Source organism: Abramis brama (assembly GCF_963993115.1).
Source record: "Abramis brama genome assembly, chromosome: 8".
Lineage (NCBI taxonomy): Eukaryota > Metazoa > Chordata > Actinopteri > Cypriniformes > Leuciscidae > Abramis > Abramis brama.
The window spans coordinates 17765042-17782727 of record NC_139970.1 but is presented as its reverse complement, the minus strand read 5'-3'; the positions used below and the strand labels follow the sequence as shown (position 1 = coordinate 17782727).

The 17686-nt window shown below is 37.4% G+C and overlaps 1 protein-coding gene across 1 annotated transcript; it reads right to left on the bottom strand.

Moving 5' to 3' along the window:
* Window positions 1–9478: 9478 nt before the first annotated feature.
* LOC311088866 (uncharacterized protein) lies at window positions 9479–13040 on the bottom strand. Its single transcript, XM_084123240.1, has 6 exons — window positions 12679–13040; window positions 12224–12324; window positions 11631–11852; window positions 11347–11480; window positions 10934–11007; window positions 9479–10053 (listed from the first exon to the last, which is right to left on the bottom strand). The coding sequence occupies exons 3-6, from the start codon at window positions 11633–11635 to the stop codon at window positions 9898–9900; spliced, it is 369 nt and encodes a 122-aa protein (XP_083979366.1). The 5' UTR covers window positions 11636–11852; window positions 12224–12324; window positions 12679–13040; the 3' UTR covers window positions 9479–9897.
* Window positions 13041–17686: the final 4646 nt, after the last annotated feature.

Here is a 17686-nt window from a genome sequence, read left to right as displayed (position 1 = left end):
GGAAGCCCTGAACCGCAACGTAAAAAAATAATAATAATTCTGTAAAAAAAGATTCTGTAAAAAAAAAAAAATCTATAATTTCGAGATTAAAGTCGAAATGTTTCGAGATTAAATTCGAAATGTTTCGAGATTAAAGTCGAAATGTTTCGAGATTAAAGTCGAAACATTACGAGATTAAAGTCGAAACATTACGAGAATAAAGTCGTAATATTTTTTTAGTAGCCTAAAGACCTGCGCTCGTGAAGTCGAACTGCTTCTGACATGGATCTAAACATAATAGTAGCTTTTCACTTTTATCTGGGTTTTCAACAAAAAGAAATTCTACAGGTGCTAATCTACCAACATGGTATTACCATTTGTCTTAGGACGTTACAAAATATACTGCGCCGGAATAGACTTTACAGGCGAAAACACTTTTCAGACTGGATGGAGGTAGCCAGCTTTATATCTGAGGAAATAACGGGATCCGGCCAAATGATTGGATACAGAATGATGCACTTAAAATGTATCCAGAAAGGATTTACGGTGAAGAGGGAAACAGTGCGGTTACTGTTGAGTGTGCTCGACCCAGATGGCGTTGCGTATAGACGAGCACGAAGACTACGCCGAAGGAGGTAAAACAATCCTGGTCCAAACTTTATGTGGCACGTTGACTCGTACGATAAGCTTAAACCGTACGGCCTCTGCATTAATGGATGTGTTGATGGATTCTCACGTAATGTGATGTGGTTGAAAGTGTATTTCACCAATAATGACCTGAAAGTCATTGCAACATATTTTTTTGAGACAGTAAAGGATAGAGATGGTTGTCCTAGAAGAATCCGTGCCGATCGGGGGACTGAAAACGTTGCTATGGAGCAGATGCAGATCTTTCTTCGAAGAAATGCTACTGATGAATTTGCTTTTCACCGTAGTTTCTTATACGGTTCAAGCAATCATAATCAAAGAATCGAAAGCTTCGGAAAGAGAATATTCAGTTTTGGATTAACTTTTTTCAGGCTTTAAAAGAAGACCATTTCAATGGGGATTTCCTTGACAAATCTATCTATCTATCTATCTATCTATCTATCTATCTATCTATCTATCTATCTATCTATCCATCCATCCATCCATCCATCCATCCATCCATCCATCCATCCATCCATCCATCCATCCATCCATCCATCTATCTATCTATCTATCTATCTATCTATCTATCTATCTATCTATCTATCTATCCAATAGGTAATAGGCCTAGCCGCCTATATTTATATATATATATATATATATGCAACGCATTCTCATCCCCAAATCGTCACTTTCCGTCACTTTCAGACATTCTTCAATATCCGACGCACAAAGCACCCTTTAGCGTCCATATGAGACGCTTCGGTTATGGGTAGGTTTAGGCGTCATGTAACTGACGCTTTCGAAAGTTCGTCAATATCCGACGCACAAAGCACCCTTAGCGTCAATATGAGACGCTTCGGTTATGGGTAGGTTTAGGTCTGTGGTAGGGTTATGCGTCTCATATGGACGCTAAAGGGTGCTTTGTGCGTCAGATATTGAAGAAATTTTGAAAGCGTCAGTATATGACGACTTGGGATGAGAACGGGCTGATATATATATATATATATATATATATATATATATATATATATTAATGGAGGATTTTATGTGCTTTTGTCATTTAAGGATGAACTTGACAGATTTGTGCAGATGTGGAATGCACACAGAATCCAAGCGCAACGGAACATTACGGCACCTCATGGGCGTCCCTCCATAATGTATATGGCTCCTCATTTTTATGGATCAGACGACTATCTTTTCCAGTGCAATTCTTTGGATGTTCAGAACTGCCAGGAGGAGTGTCACATGTTGACGTAACCATGTGATGAGACAGTGTTTGAACTTTGTTGCCTGTTGATGGAGGAGCTTCATCTTCTTCCTCCAGAGGATGCTGAGGAAGGCAGAAACCTGTACATTATACTTAGACAGGAGATAAGAAATTTGATGTAATACACACACACACACACACACACACACACACACACACACACACACACACACAGACACAGACACAGACAGACACACACACACATCCCTGTGACAAGCCTGTTTTTGTGTTCTGTGCACTTCTTATGAAAGAAAAGGGATCAACTGCTCATCTGGACCCGTCCCATACCATGCAGATGAACTGTACACACATTTAAGAATTTAATTTAAGAACAGTTAAGAATTGAGATACTAGAGAATATGTAGAAAGAACAACTTTTAATGTTTGTTTTACAATGAAATGAATCCGATAATAAAATTTGAGCTCAAATCAGATTGTATAAAAAAAAACAAAAAAAAAACTGTTATGCTAATATACAGTGAGGAAAATAAGTATTTGAACACCCTGCTATTTTGCAAGTTCTCCCACTTGGAAATCATGGAGGGGTCTGAAATTGTCATCGTAGGTGCATGTCCACTGTGAGAGACATAATGTAAAAAAAAAAAAACAGAAATCACAATATATGATTTTTTAACTATTTATTTGTATGATACAGCTGCAAATAAGTATTTGAACACCTGTCTATCAGCTAGAATTCTGACCCTCAAAGACCTGTTAGTCTGCCTTTAAAATGTCCACCTCCACTCCATTTATTATCCTAAATTAGATGCACCTGTTTGAGGTCGTTAGCTGCATAAAGACACCTGTCCACCCCATACAATCAGTAAGAATCCAACTACTAACATGGCCAAGACCAAAGAGCTGTCCAAAGACACTAGAGACAAAATTGTACACCTCCACAAGGCTGGAAAGGGCTACGGGGAAATTGCCAAGCAGCTTGGTGAAAAAAGGTCCACTGTTGGAGCAATCATTAGAAAATGGAAGAAGCTAAACATGACTGTCAGTCTCCCTCGGACTGGGGCTCCATGCAAGATCTCACCTCGTGGGGTCTCAATGATCCTAAGAAAGGTGAGAAATCAGCCCAGAACTACACGGGAGGAGCTGGTCAATGACCTGAAAAGAGCTGGGACCACCGTTTCCAAGGTTACTGTTGGTAATACACTAAGACGTCATGGTTTGAAATCATGCATGGCACGGAAGGTTCCCCTGCTTAAACCAGCACATGTCAAGGCCCGTCTTAAGTTTGCCAATGACCATTTGGATGATCCAGAGGAGGAGAAAGTCATGTGGTCAGATGAGACCAAAATAGAACTTTTTGGTCATAATTCCACTAAACGTGTTTGGAGGAAGAAGAATGATGAGTACTATCCCAAGAACACCATCCCTACTGTGAAGCATGGGGGTGGTAGCATCATGCTTTGGGGGTGTTTTTCTGCACATGGGACAGGGCGACTGCACTGTATTAAGGAGAGGATGACCGGGGCCATGTATTGCGAGATTTTGGGGAACAACCTCATTCCCTCAGTTAGAGCATTGAAGATGGGTCGAGGCTGGGTCTTCCAACATGACAATGACCCGAAGCACACAGCCAGGATAACCAAGGAGTGGCTCTGTAAGAAGCATATCAAAGTTCTGGCGTGGCCTAGCCAGTCTCCAGACCTAAACCCAATGGAGAATCTTTGGAGGGAGCTCAAACTCCGTGTTTCTCAGCGACAGCCCAGAAACCTGACTGATCTAGAGAAGATCTGTGTGGAGGAGTGGGCCAAAATCCCTCCTGCAGTGTGTGCAAACCTGGTGAAAAACTACAGGAAACATTTGACCTCTGTAATTGCAAACAAAGGCTACTGTACCAAATATTAACATTGATTTTCTCAGGTGTTCAAATACTTATTTGCAGCTGTATCATACAAATAAATAGTTAAAAAATCACACATTGTGATTTCTGGACTTTTTTTTTTAGATTATGTCTCTCACAGTGGACATGCACCTACGATGACAATTTCAGACCCCTCCATGATTTCTAAGTGGGAGAACTTGTAAAATAGTACATTTTTGAAATGTTGTTTAACTCTGTTACTACTTAAACATTCTACAACATTCAATACGAATATGAATCATTATGTAAACGTAAACAACATGTACAGTGTTAACATGCAAAGTCTCAACAGCACAAGAGTTTTATGCAGTACATGCTCTAACACTGCTCAACTGGAGTATGAACCTATTTTTCTTCAGAATTCTACATTCAATGTATACATTAATTTGAATCAACATAAATTAGGAATGTTAACATAAAATGTTACAAAACTACAATGTAAACATAAAATGTAAACAATAGATATTTGCACAGGTACCACATGCAAAGTCTCAAATAGTGCGAAAAGAGTGTTCTGCGCTTTGATATGTTTTCAAGTATGAGCATGCTTTTTATTTTATTTTTTTATTCTGCATTTATGGGCATTGAGGTTGTGAGTGTGGATTGAAGTTATGATGTTCTGAGTTTATAAAATGTCCAGCTATACAATGTCCATGACCCAGATGTTACTATCCAGAACACAATTAAATTCAGCACGGAACTGTGGGAAATTGTCATATGAGTCAGAGAGTTCTAGGACCATCCCACAGGTATGTCCAATCGGCCTTCTGGTGAAGTCTGTCTGGACGGTGAACTGTACATGAATAGCCTCAGCAACCACCAAATTGGAACCAGTACAGAATCTCAGAAATTTGCAGAGTTTGTCTTCGTCAGTTTCCCTGATGTACCTTTTCAGGTGGTTGGCAACCTCTGCTTGATTTTCTGACATTTGTGCTGGGAACTTCAACAGCCCAGTCACCTTTTTTGGTGTAGGCTTCAGGTCTTTGTATAGCTGTTGAATTTCTTCTTGACTAAGAGAGATCTGGCCTTTTGTGACCTCCCTCCAACAGTCAATAATGAACATTGGTTTCTGTATGAGTTCCTTGTGTGCAATTTCGTCAACAATTCCTGGTAGAGAGGAAACCGTGACCCTCCTCCTGCATTCATAAGTGTTCATGATGTCCAGAAGGTCATCCATGTCAACAGAGGAAAAGTCATTGAGCGCTTGATTGAGAACATCTCGTTCCTGGCAGCTCACAAAATGAAGGAAGGCTGCCTTTAGGTCTGTATATACAGCCCCAAACATAATTTCCTCAAGAAATGGTGGAGCAAGCTTAATGGGCAGGTATTTGCAATCTTTAAACCCTTTAAGAAGGATTCGCCCCACAGCTTTCCATTTGTCAGAGCTGAAGTCATGCCTGAGGAAAGGTACTTTTACAGATGTCCCGACAGTGCAGTGTTCATAGAAATCAGACCAGAAGCTACTGTACACATCGCGAAGGACACCCGGACCACTGCCTGCTTCCTCTGAGTTGTTAGGAAGTATACGTCTCACTGTCAAGGACTGGTTGACAATCTTGTGGTCAGAAAATGCCTCTATCATGTCACTGAAGCTATTTGAGTAGTGTATGGTTACATTTCTGTTGGGCAAAGCATTAGGAGCACTCTGTGGTGAGTCAAAAGGCTCATGGATCACTGTGTCACTAAGAGAATCTCCATCAATATGGTGTTGTGGACCAAATGTAATCTCGGGGTCACTGCTGACATTGAGCGCAATGCTTGCAAGGTGGTCTTGTGAGGAATGTATGCTCGTCTCTTCATCAGAAACCAAGAACACATCAGGAAGGGTGTCTTGAGGCTCATTTACCTCTAGTTGCTCATAGTCGTGAGTATACAAGTCATCACCTTTTATCGGATCTGAATCGGAGATATCACTAGCATGGTCAGGTTCATCACTAGATTCACTAGACTCTTCAGTCAGGTTCATTTTTGGATGAGTTGCTATATAGAAACGCAATATTGGGAGTTTGACAGTATTGTAAATTGTTCCGACTGAGAGATCCTTGGGGAGAAGATTTTGCTTGAAGTCCCAAACTTCGAATTCAAAATCAGACTCTTGACCTTTGGTGGAAACTCCATTGTGAAAGAATAATGCCTTTCCTTCTTTTAGTATGTCATCATATCCTGCCTGAACATTTATCTGTAGTTTTCTAGTCCCCCCACCTTGCCTCGCTCTGACCTGTTTTATCCCTTTATTTTCTTTGTGAAGCCATCCAATTTCAATATTTCGTATGCATGATTTTACTTTGCTTCTTGCTTTTTTGTTTGAGGTTTGTGGTACCTCCTCATCCTTATTTCCCTCCCTTCTAAGCTTCATTTTCTCTCTTAATTTCTCTAAGAGACCTTGCTTTCGCTTCACAGATGGTGTCTGATGCCTGCAAAAATGTATCAAGGCAATCCTGTCACTATATGAGGGAAGGTACTTTGCAAGTTCCGCATCTTCCATAAGCAGGATGACTTCTCTGTCAATCTGTGAAAGCAAAGGGACAAGGATGTTAGCTTTGGACACAAGAAAATCATACTGATTCATAACAGCTAAAAAGACATGTAATTAAAGGAGATAACCGAATGTAAAATCTGGTCACTCATATTAGATACAGTAATAGGCATGTTTAAATGGATATTACAAAAATTCAGAATGTTATGTTATTATTTACTTGACAGGGACTGGTCTTTTAACATAATGCGAAAAATAAAATACATTTTAATAAATATTTGTGTTCTTATTATTTTTTTTATATTAAAGAATTAGTTCACCCAAAAATGAAAATAGTTTTTAATGAAATCTGAGAAAAATCATTGTGTCCCTCCATTGGCAGCTATGCAACAACCACTTTTAAGCCCCAGAATGGTAGTAAAGACATCATTAAAGTAATCCATGTGACCCCAGTGGTTTAAACTTGAAATTTTATGAAGCGATGTGAGTGCTTTGTGTTAACCTTGTTAGCCTTTCTCTTAGCTAGTTAGAGCATATTCAGTGTGCCTAGTGATTTATACAAACACCCAAAACACCATACCTTTTGCTGTTCCATAACTGTAATTGCTTCCTCAGAAATGCCTCGATTTCTCAGGAAATTGAAAACATCTGTATTTTCCTCCATCATGGGTCCTCCATCATGAGTACAAAAGAGTTGTTTTAGAATAGGATAGATTGAAAATAATTGATAAGGCTAGTGGGCAAAATAGAGGGAAAATAGAGTATAAAAAAAAATATAAAAATATAAAAAATGTTGACCTGTTGCATGTCAAAAAAGCCTCATAAACTGAATAAATACATGTAATTTTATTTAATTGATTGGTAACACTTTACAATACGGGTGCACTAATATGCATTAATTCATACTTAACTAATGCACAGATAATCATGAGTTAATGTATGACTCATGAAGAACTAAACCATTAATGAATTATTACTGCATCAGCAACTAATAAAGAGTCTATATATGATTAATAGTGTCACGGTGGTGTAGGTTGAAAAAAGGCGAACAGGCAAAGAGCGCCATGAAAATGTTATGATTGGCTTATGTTCTGCAAACCCTTGTGCATTAAGGCATCACGGATTTTATACAATTAAAAAAATTATCACAGAATAATGGTTTCTATACTGCAATAAAGGATATGCCAATTAACACTGCATTATTCATATAAATATGGAAATACCCCATGATGGCTTGAAAAACACACATAAACCATATATTATCACATCATGTGTTCATAGTCCTCATGTTTCATCAGTCAAAAGGTTTCTGCTTTTTATTCAGTTTAGCTGGGTGATTTTTTCCATTTAAGGGATTTACTGGAACGTCATAAATCATTACTTCTACGAGACTTCTGTTTGAGAGTGCCCTACGGCTTCAACTATTGAAGTAACACTAGTAGTATGAGAGCTACATAAGGCTCACATGATCATCTCATTTTGGATAAGAATAATCCAAATCCGTCAGGTCACGCTTATCTGGTCTTTTTTAATTTAAATCTCTTATTTCACATTGCCCCATAGAAATGTTTATGTGAACACATCCGAAAAAAGTGCGGGGATTTTTAATTAGATTTTGCTAAAGTGGTAGAACTGAGCAGGTATTAATGTATATGATAATAAAGGGGCTTATATAATTATATTCACAATCACAGCAGTTCCGTAGGCCTAATCATTCTTCTTGAGCCATCACTAACAGGCGCCCGCAGTTTGAAAACTCCTGTAGGCCTATTTGTTTCATGAACTTTAAGATAATCTGATAACTACGTTTTATATTTAAATTGTATCTCTTGTTTAGTGATGTTTACTGTACATAAAGGGCAATTAAGGTAGCCACACGATTGCAGCATTAACGTTAACGATTGCAACGCCATCAAACTACATTTACACAAATGTGTAAAGGTTGATTAAAAGAGTTGTAGTATAGTAAGCATACCTGATGGATCGTGAAAGTTTTCGGCTCCCTGTTCAACACTGCCGGCTGGCGCAGGACTGTAGTGTGTTTCACGTTACGTCAATGAGCCTCATTTGCAGCCTGCATTTGTAATTTTGACTTTAATCTCAAAAATTTTCGACTTTAATCTCGAAAATTTTCGACTTTATTCTCGAAATATTTCGACTTTATTCTCGAAGTGTTTCGAAATTAATCTCGTACTTTTTCGACATTATTCTCAAAATATTTCGACTTTAATCTCAAAATATTTCGACTTTAATCTCGAAATGCTAGAATTTTTATTTATTTTTACAGATTTTTATTTTATTTTTTTTACGTTGCGGTTCAGGGCTTCCGTAGTTCTATGACAGTGTAAACAGGAAAAAAACGCATGCATTCGGATATTTCGAGATCGGTTTCAGGCCTCATTCATATGTGGAAATAAATCAGATATGTGCCAATGCGAATGTCATGTAAACAGGTAGATCGGATTTTCTGAGGCATTAGGCAACGTCTCCGCGGTTTAATGATGAGAGAAACCCCGATGTGCATCTGCAAAGGGACGGATGGCCCAACGAAACGTTGTGTTGTCGTAGTAGAGAAATGTGAAAAAACGTTGACACAACTTATTGTTGTACACAACAAAATTTCTAACCCACTGCTCCTCGTTAAAGCCAATATTTAAAAACAATATGCTCCCACCAGTCCTGAGATCTCTCTCACACACAATAACTGAAGCATATGTACAATGATGGCACTTTTCGTCCTCCTTCGCCTCAAAATCATGGTGATGTTTTATTTTGCGTATATCGCAGAGCTAGCATCAAGCATATTTCGCGTCCGCCCATCTGTGCAAGAGAATTTAACCCTTTAAGCATGCGCGATGTTTCAGATAGTATGGCAAGTGTAAACACATGAATCGGATATGGGTCACAGTTGAAAGAACGTGCACTGTAAAAAAAAAAAAGTTGACTTAACTTAAAATTTCGAGGCAACTTGCTGCATGGCTTTTTTGAGTTTACTCAACTTTTAAATCAAGTAGTTCACTTAACTCAATTCACTAAGTAAAGTCACATTTCTCCCAACTTAAGATCTTTTGTTCAGCTGATTCAGTTTTTGTAGTTAAAAAAAATTAGAAAATTATAAAATTTCAACTTTTAATGTTATTTTCACATTACTTAATAAAGTATGTTCGGTTGACTACATTTTTTTTAAATCAACATTATTACAAGGTTAAAAAATAAAGCTAAAACTACAGGCTTGATATTTTGGTCCAGGTTTTATTTTACATCAGCAGCAACACATTGGTGTGGAAATGGAAACAATGTTTAACACTTAAGCCATACTCATTATCATTAAAAAAGTAAAGAGTACATTAACACATTTAAAGAGTACATTAAATGTACACGAGTTTAAAGAGTACATTAACACATTCAGTAGTTCTCACATTCAAATGGTCTTAAATACTTTAAAAGTTCTATCTTTTAAATGTTTAACATTTTAAATTGTTAACACTGAAAATGTTACAAAATGAGCAGATTTATAAGTGCAAGTTAACGTTTGTGTTGAAAGTGCTGAAACAGTTGCACAATGTTTATCACAGCCTCAAGTTGATCCAAACAGCTCACAAATGCAACGTCACAGTTATAGCTTAGTTTTTAGGGACTGTATCCTAGCAGAGCAATGAGTGGCCATCTTCATGAACACCTTCTCAAAATGTATTTCAGTTGCTTTGGGTACTCAAAATCCAAGGCAAACAAAAGGCCAAACAGGTATGCAAGTGCATCATCTTCAATCACCACAAGGATTCCCACCTTCATCCCTCTGGTCTGTCTGTCCTCTGGAGTCTTGTCCTAATAATAAAGAATAAATCAATATCACTTGACACTAACCTCAAAAACAAACAACAAAAAAAGATACATTAAGGAACCATAAAGTAATCCTATACAATGTGCTCATAAGTTTGCATCCCACTTGCAGAATCTCCAAGTAAATGCACTCAAATACGCACAAATAACAATTGTCTTGTTTTCAATTTAGTACTGCCCTGAATAAGCTATTTCACATAGAAGTATAAAAACTTAGCCTGGGAAAACCTTGACAAACTTTGAGATTTGCTCTGCAAGTCAGTCTGGCCAAGAGCCCATTCAAGCCCATTTCCAATTTTTCCAAATAGAGGCACCAATCACAAATGTTGAAGCAGGCTTTACACGATGACGATCGCTCTGATTGGTTTTAGGTCTATCCAATTGCGTCCAGAGGCATTTGAGCGACGTCCGTTGGTGACGCCCCTTTGGAAATGGGCTGTGAATGAACCTTCCCCAGACCCACTCTCAGATACAACGAAGGTTTACAATTGGCTAGCAAATATTATACTATCTGTTACTGTTCATTGATTCATTCATTGATCCAGTTGTTTGTTTGTTCATTCAGTCGTTTGCTCATTTTGTTCAATAGAAGGTTTTGGTGTCAACCAGACTAATAAAAACTATAAGATGGTATAAATCTTAGTAAATGATAATGATCTGGCCTATAATTTAAAACATGTTAACATGTTGCATACCCAATCATTGACTAAATCATGTTGTACTTGCAAAAAAATACTTTGAATCAAATCAATGAATCATCAAAACAATCTGTTTGCTGTTAACACAAAAATTCACATTCCTTTTAGTCACACATGGTCATTTGGTAAGATGTTGTATATCTGTTGAAGTAATGAAACATACTCACCAGGCATGAATCTTCACTGAGAAACATGGGAGACCTTCCAGGACAGTTGCTTTCTGAGTCACAATATTTGTGGTCTAAAAAAAAAATGGGTACAAAAAACAACAACAAATTTCGTTAATGCACAGTTATTAATTTAAATTTGTTATGAGTTTGCATGTATGTTTGAAGTCATAGAGCCTCTGCTAATGAGCCACCTAATCAGATGTCAGATGTGCTGAATAGGAAATCAGTATTGTATGCAGTATTCTAAGTTCAGGACCAAAATCAGTCTAATCAGCCAGTGTAAACTTGGCATACATTGTCATATTCCTTCAAAAATATCTTCAGAAAGTGTTCTTTATATAATAGCAAACAGCTCTGATAAATTTGTTTTTAAAACTATCTTTGACACATGATGTTTATCAGCAAGTTACCTGCTGAACAAGCTTTTTGAGATGATCTTCCATTTCTGTTCCAAATGCCCCCTTTCTTGCTCTGCGTAGCTCGAGGAGTTGCGTAGTGTGCTGGTGTGTTGATGCTCTGAATGTCTCGTGGAGGTCCACAATAACTGGTGATAGAAATAAAACAGGTCTTGGTTGTAACATTGTTTAACTGGCTTCACATGGCTTACAACAGACATTTACAAGCAACACAACAATAACCTGTATTAAAGATAATCTACAGCCAATTAATTTAATTTCAGTCTTCTTTATTTTACCTCATTTGGAAGAAATGGGGCAGGCCATCGTTCAAGCACTTCAGATACCATTGGCACTACTTCCACAATTGTCAGAGGGAGAAAGTCAAGCTCATTTTCTGATTGATGAACACTATATTTGTGGTTTTCTTCTTCATTTCCTCAACCAAGATGAGCCATTCCTTTTCCAGAGAATAATCAGACTGGCCTTTAGGGATGATCCTGTCATCTCCTCCTCTTTTCCTGTTGAAAAAAAGTTACATATTGCACCTTTAAATACATGCACACACATCCATGAGCTTGACTGAAATGTATTTTGCAATCCACAAACAACAGCATTTCAACTTGTGTCTGTGAAATTCAGAATTAAATAAATGTGCAGAGATTTGGACAAACATTGGCATGTTTGTGAATAGAAATATTCTATTTTGTATAAATGTATCACAATTTATGGTACTTTGAATTAGATCAAATTCATTGAAGACACAAGTTGAAATCAATGCATGTTTGTGGATTGCAAAATACATTTGCAAATTCGATCAAATTTATAGATTTTTCTGCATGTATTTGTTAATAATATCAAATCTAAATCAACTCCATAAAATTATACTTACTTTAAATTAGACGTTTGCAGTCTTGTGGACTCCGTCGAGTAAAGTTAAGTTAGTCTGGAAACACGTGAGAAAGCCGGAAGGGCACAGATAAAAAGCTCAGTCTGAAACATGAAATTCAAATATTAGACCACTGTAAAGGGTGTGTGAGTTTAAATTTAAGATGAAGAGTCGACTTCAAAATATGTCTTTGGTGTATTGCACAAATTAAATGTTACATAGTGCATTATAACGTCAAAGCTAGTTTAAAATAATAAGTGGCGATTTCGAACTTGTTCCTAACTTACTACGATTACACAGGTTATATTCTAAACAGTTTACATGCTGAATACTTAAGTTAGGAGACTTAACGTTAGTTAAGCTTGCTCGTGAAAAAAATGAATAGCCGTAACCAGGGCTCTGCGGTCAAGATGATACATGTACTTTTACAAACGACTTCAATATAAATACATACTTACAGAAAATGATGGCTTTCGCGTTGTAAATAAGCTGAAGAAAGAAGAAACACGTTGGCTGTGAGTAGGTCCGTTACGGTCTCGCACGCAGATGCTTAAAATGGCTCCTTCGTCAAGTCTGTTCGTTGTTGGCGCGCTTCATTGCACATGCGCCAACTTCGTGGTCGTTACAATGCGCATGCTCCAACCTCCAACCCAACTTGCATGCTTGTTAACTTGCATTTACAAATCGATTTTACAATTAATACTAAGTTAGTCCAACAATTGTTGAAACAACGTCTTTTCACTGGTTAAGCCAACTTTTTTGCATTTAATTGTCCAGTTAACTTAAATATAATAATTAGTCTAACTTTTTGTGAGTTGGATTTTTTACAGTGTGTAAACGGACGGTAAAAAAAAAAATCAGATAAAGGTACAGTAACAAATCAGAATTGGGCATCAAGACCTGCAGTGTAAACGAGGCCATAATAATGAATCATTGTTACTGGCGATGACGGAGAACATTAGGTTAAAAGTCTTTAAAAACAAACTCAGAAGGTAATCCAACAAATATTGACAAAGAAATACAACTGATGCATTAACGTAAACATAAACCAGACAAACACTGAGTGAAGGTGAGGAACTAATATACACATGATGATGAACTAAATGACAAACAGCTGTGATTATGATTAGTGTCCATGGAAACTGTTGAGTGCCGGGAAATTCAAACAAAGGTACACATGTGACTAATGAAAACAAACTAAAAGTCCATGAAATCGAAACTAAGAATGAACACAACTGTGTAAGAAATTATGTTCTGTTCCCAAAACCTTCCACTCCAATATATATATGTATATCAAAATGTTCCTTCACTTAAAAGAGTTTAATTATCATATAGAGAAAATTTCATTCAATCTCAGTAATCAGTAAATAGTATCACAGAGGGCAACCAACAACCATCTTGATTACAGGGACTTCAAATAGCTTGTCACCTTAAACCTTTGACCGTTCTGTTTTAACAGAAGATCAAAGATGTGATCACTTCAGATAGATTGTATTACCTAAACCTTTTGCTGTTCTGATTTCATTTACATTAAGAGTTGACCATTTGGGTTGATCACATCCTGAACAAATGGTAATCAATTGTAGAATGGGAATGGGTGTGGGACACAGAGAATCTTCTCAGACAATGGGGTGTCTCAACTTCATTAACATACAGACCACAGCTGTTACAAGAAGAGCAACTTCATTGACATTAAGAGTTGTAAAATGTAACAGGATAAAAGGTTTGAGATTTGGATGTTCTGGGTTCATTCTGACGCCGGTGAACCCAAGGTGCTTTGTGTACCTTGCCACAGCTATGCTGTAATAAACTTCATTTTCGAGATCTTCGACGTCCACATTATTTTTTCTTACATTGGCGAGCCAGACCCAGTCGACGGATTTCCAACAAAAAAGGGAAAAGGTAAGAAAAAGCTGTTTTCTTTCATTTATGCTGTTTTTGTCAAGGAATTCCTCGTTTTTAAAAAATCTAGAAAAGAAAAATTAAGGACAGAAGAGATCGAATTTGGTTTATTCAGTATTAGCAGGAGGAGTGTTAAGCCTATTCCGTACAATTTTGTTTAAGATTCTAAACTGAATAAGCCCGAAGCAGTGTGGTGGCAGACTTGTATTGGAATTGTTGTTTCTAAAGTAATTGAAACAAAGTGCTTAAGTGTAAAGTTTCTAAAGTAACTGAAATTTGGTGTTGGTCTCTTATAATTCTGTTAAGATTCTAAAGTAATTGAATAAACCCGAAGTAGGGTGGTGGCAGAGTTATTTCAGATTGGTTGTTTCGAAAGTAACTGAAACAAATGTGTATGTTTCTAATGTACTTGAAACCGATTGTGAAGTTGTAATAATTCTGAGGAAATTCTAAAGTAATTGAATAGACCCGACGCAGTGTGGTCACAGAATTATTTCACAACTATTGTGTGTTATAGCATAGGCTAGAATAGTGAGTCTGATGTGCCGTGACTTTGTGAAGTTTAAAACAAAGAACCCGAAGCAGTGTGGTCTTGCCCGACGTACTGTGGCATTGTTTTAAAATTCATAAATATTGTTTTAACCCGAAGTAGGCTACTGATAAGCAAGCTGTTTTAAGAAAATAACATAAAAACCCGACGTAGTGTGGTTGTGTCCGACGTACTGTGACAGTGTTAATTTTTTTTAATATTGTTTAAGCCTGACGTACTGTGGCCAAGTTGTTTTAAGAATATAACATAAAACCAGACATACCTGTAGTGTGGTTTTGTCCGACGTACTGTGACAGTGTTGCATTTCTTAACTGTTTTGCGTAACGAAATTTAAGGACCAATGGATTGTGGCTGTGGTTAAGTTTAGAAGCCTCAGGTAGTGTGGCTATTTTGATCATTTGTGTCCGAAGTACTGGAGCTGTGAATAATTAGACTAACGGATATCTTAAAGGAACTAGATAACGTGTAGACATTTAAATCAGACTTTGTGAATAACTATTAGATCATGAGATATTTTAAAGCTTGATAAGACTTTTGAAAATGGAAGAAATTATTGTTAAATACATCGCTAAACACGGTTCGCAGGGAATGTTTGACGGAATAGAGAATATTGTTGATAAACCGTACAAGTGGGCTATCTCTAAGTTTGAAAATGATCCCAAAATGCCTAAGAACAAAAATGGGAAAATTGCTAATGCGCTTCAAGCACTTTTTGCTTCATACAAAGTCACTAGGAGGAGAGTAGATGAGTTAGAGGCTGAAAATGAGCGACTCAGTGTTGGGGTAATTTCTACAAAAAATTACCTGGCTAGTGAAACGATATGGAAAGAAGAAAAGGTCAAGATGCAGAATGAGATTTCACTTCTTAGAACTAACAATAGTATGCTTAAATCATCTGTGGAAACATTGTCTAAAAATTTGGAGGAAGCGAAGGCGACTTGTCAGTTTATGATAAAGAATGGCTCAACAGAGAAAAACCCTAGTAAGACATTGTTAGGTGTCACGTTGTGTAACCCAGTTCCAGAGATGCCAGATTTGCAGGAAGACAGTGCTGTGGGTTGGGAAAAAGATTATCAGTCATTCAGTAGCCAATACTCTGACTGTAGAGTCAGATTTCCGATGGCACCAGTTCATTCTACTACGACTATGCCTGCTAGAGAAGGAAGGGAGGAAGCAATGACCACCACCATAGTCCGAGGATTTAATCCAACTGAACTAGATGCTGTGATCAAGAATATTGGGAAATTTGATCCTGCCAAACAAGATCCATTAGATTTTCTGAAAAACTTGGAGGAATATACTGAAGTTTACAATTTTACCGATGGTGATGCGTGCGTTTTGTTAAGAATGTGCTTGCCTGAGACTTTGTCTGGAGCCTTAACTAAGAAAGTAAAGGACAGAAATGCTAATAAGTCGGAGAGGAAAAGGGCACTGCTTGAAGTCTTAGGTGTGATGTCAGTAAATTGGGATAAAATATCTGAGATGCACATGAGGAAAGGGGAGCATCCAGCAGCATTTTCAGAACGATTATTGGAGATGTTTAAAACTTTCAGTGGCAATCCGGACATTACTAAGAATGATGTCACTTTCAAGTCTGCCTTGATTAACAAATGTGATCCACTCACCCGGGCTGCTGTGACAATGCTAGTGACACCACTCTCTGAATATAATGACATTATTGCTAAAATGACACAGTTTTACAACAATAATGCTAATGAAAATAGTCAAATGAAAGCTGCCAAATCTAGACATCCAGTTGCTGCCTTTGGCGCGAGAGAATGTTCTACACTGTCTAATGGTTTCCATCATAGACCAAGGAGATTTGCAAGAATAAATTCAGAAGGTGTTATTCTTTGCTATGCATGTGGAAAAGCTGGTCACATTGCTAGACATTGTCAAGACAATGAGAGACTTCTTCAAAACTTTGTCTGTCATGCATGTGGAAAGGATGGTCACATTGCAAGGCACTGTTTGGAGAAAAGAAAGGAAGATCAGGAAGTTGTTTGTTTTGCTTGTGGAAAGATGGGACACAAGGCAAGACAGTGTTACTTTTCACACAAAAGAAAGATGGGCTATCGTGGTTTGCTTAAGAAAATAGACAATTTAGAAACCCAGTTGGCACTGTTGGAAGGAAATAAAAAAGTCATTCACACCTTGTCAAACATATCACTACACGAGCAACATGACTGTAGCTCAGTCACAAGCAAATGGTGATGCAAATTAGAATTAGTTTTATGATAGTAACACATTGTAGAAAAAGGTCTACTATCAAAAGGGGGGTGATTCTTTATGATTTATGAAACATGTTTTATTAGCATTGATATGTAGTTGTAATTTATAATAAATGTTTTAATGACATTATGTTTAGAAATAATTTAAAAAAAAAAACATTACTGATGTTTGATGTTTTGAGATGAAACTTCTGTGACTGATGTTTGAATGTGAAAAGATTCTTGTGGGGGAAAGGGGGGCAACCTCTTCTTTTGATTATAGTTTCAGATATAAGCATCGAGATGTTTGTCTGAAAAGTGTAACCTCCTGGAGAAAGATGATCTGGTCGTTTGAAGGACGAGAAGGAAGTGGAGCCAGGGGGATTTGCTCAAGAAAAAGAAAAGAATAGAGATTTGCAGACCTGCAAGATCCAGAACTCCAGGCCTAAAAGACCTAGAAACCCTGAGACCCACCATGGGACGGATGGAACTGATGAAGAGGCACAGACTCGAACAACACCAGTGACTGCTTCTTCTAGAAGGACTTATGGTCCAAGTGGAAAAGAATGGACAATGAGAAGAGAAAGAAAAGGAGATTTCAGAAACAAACCATTTCTGAGACTATGGACAACAGTCTTTCCACAGAGGGAAAACAAGTGGATAAAGGATGTCCACACGGACAAAATGATACACACACACACACACACACACACACACACACACACACACACACACACAATATTGTCTATTGATTGTTGATTATTTGAGTTATCAAAACTAATCAATATGCTAACATCACTGATG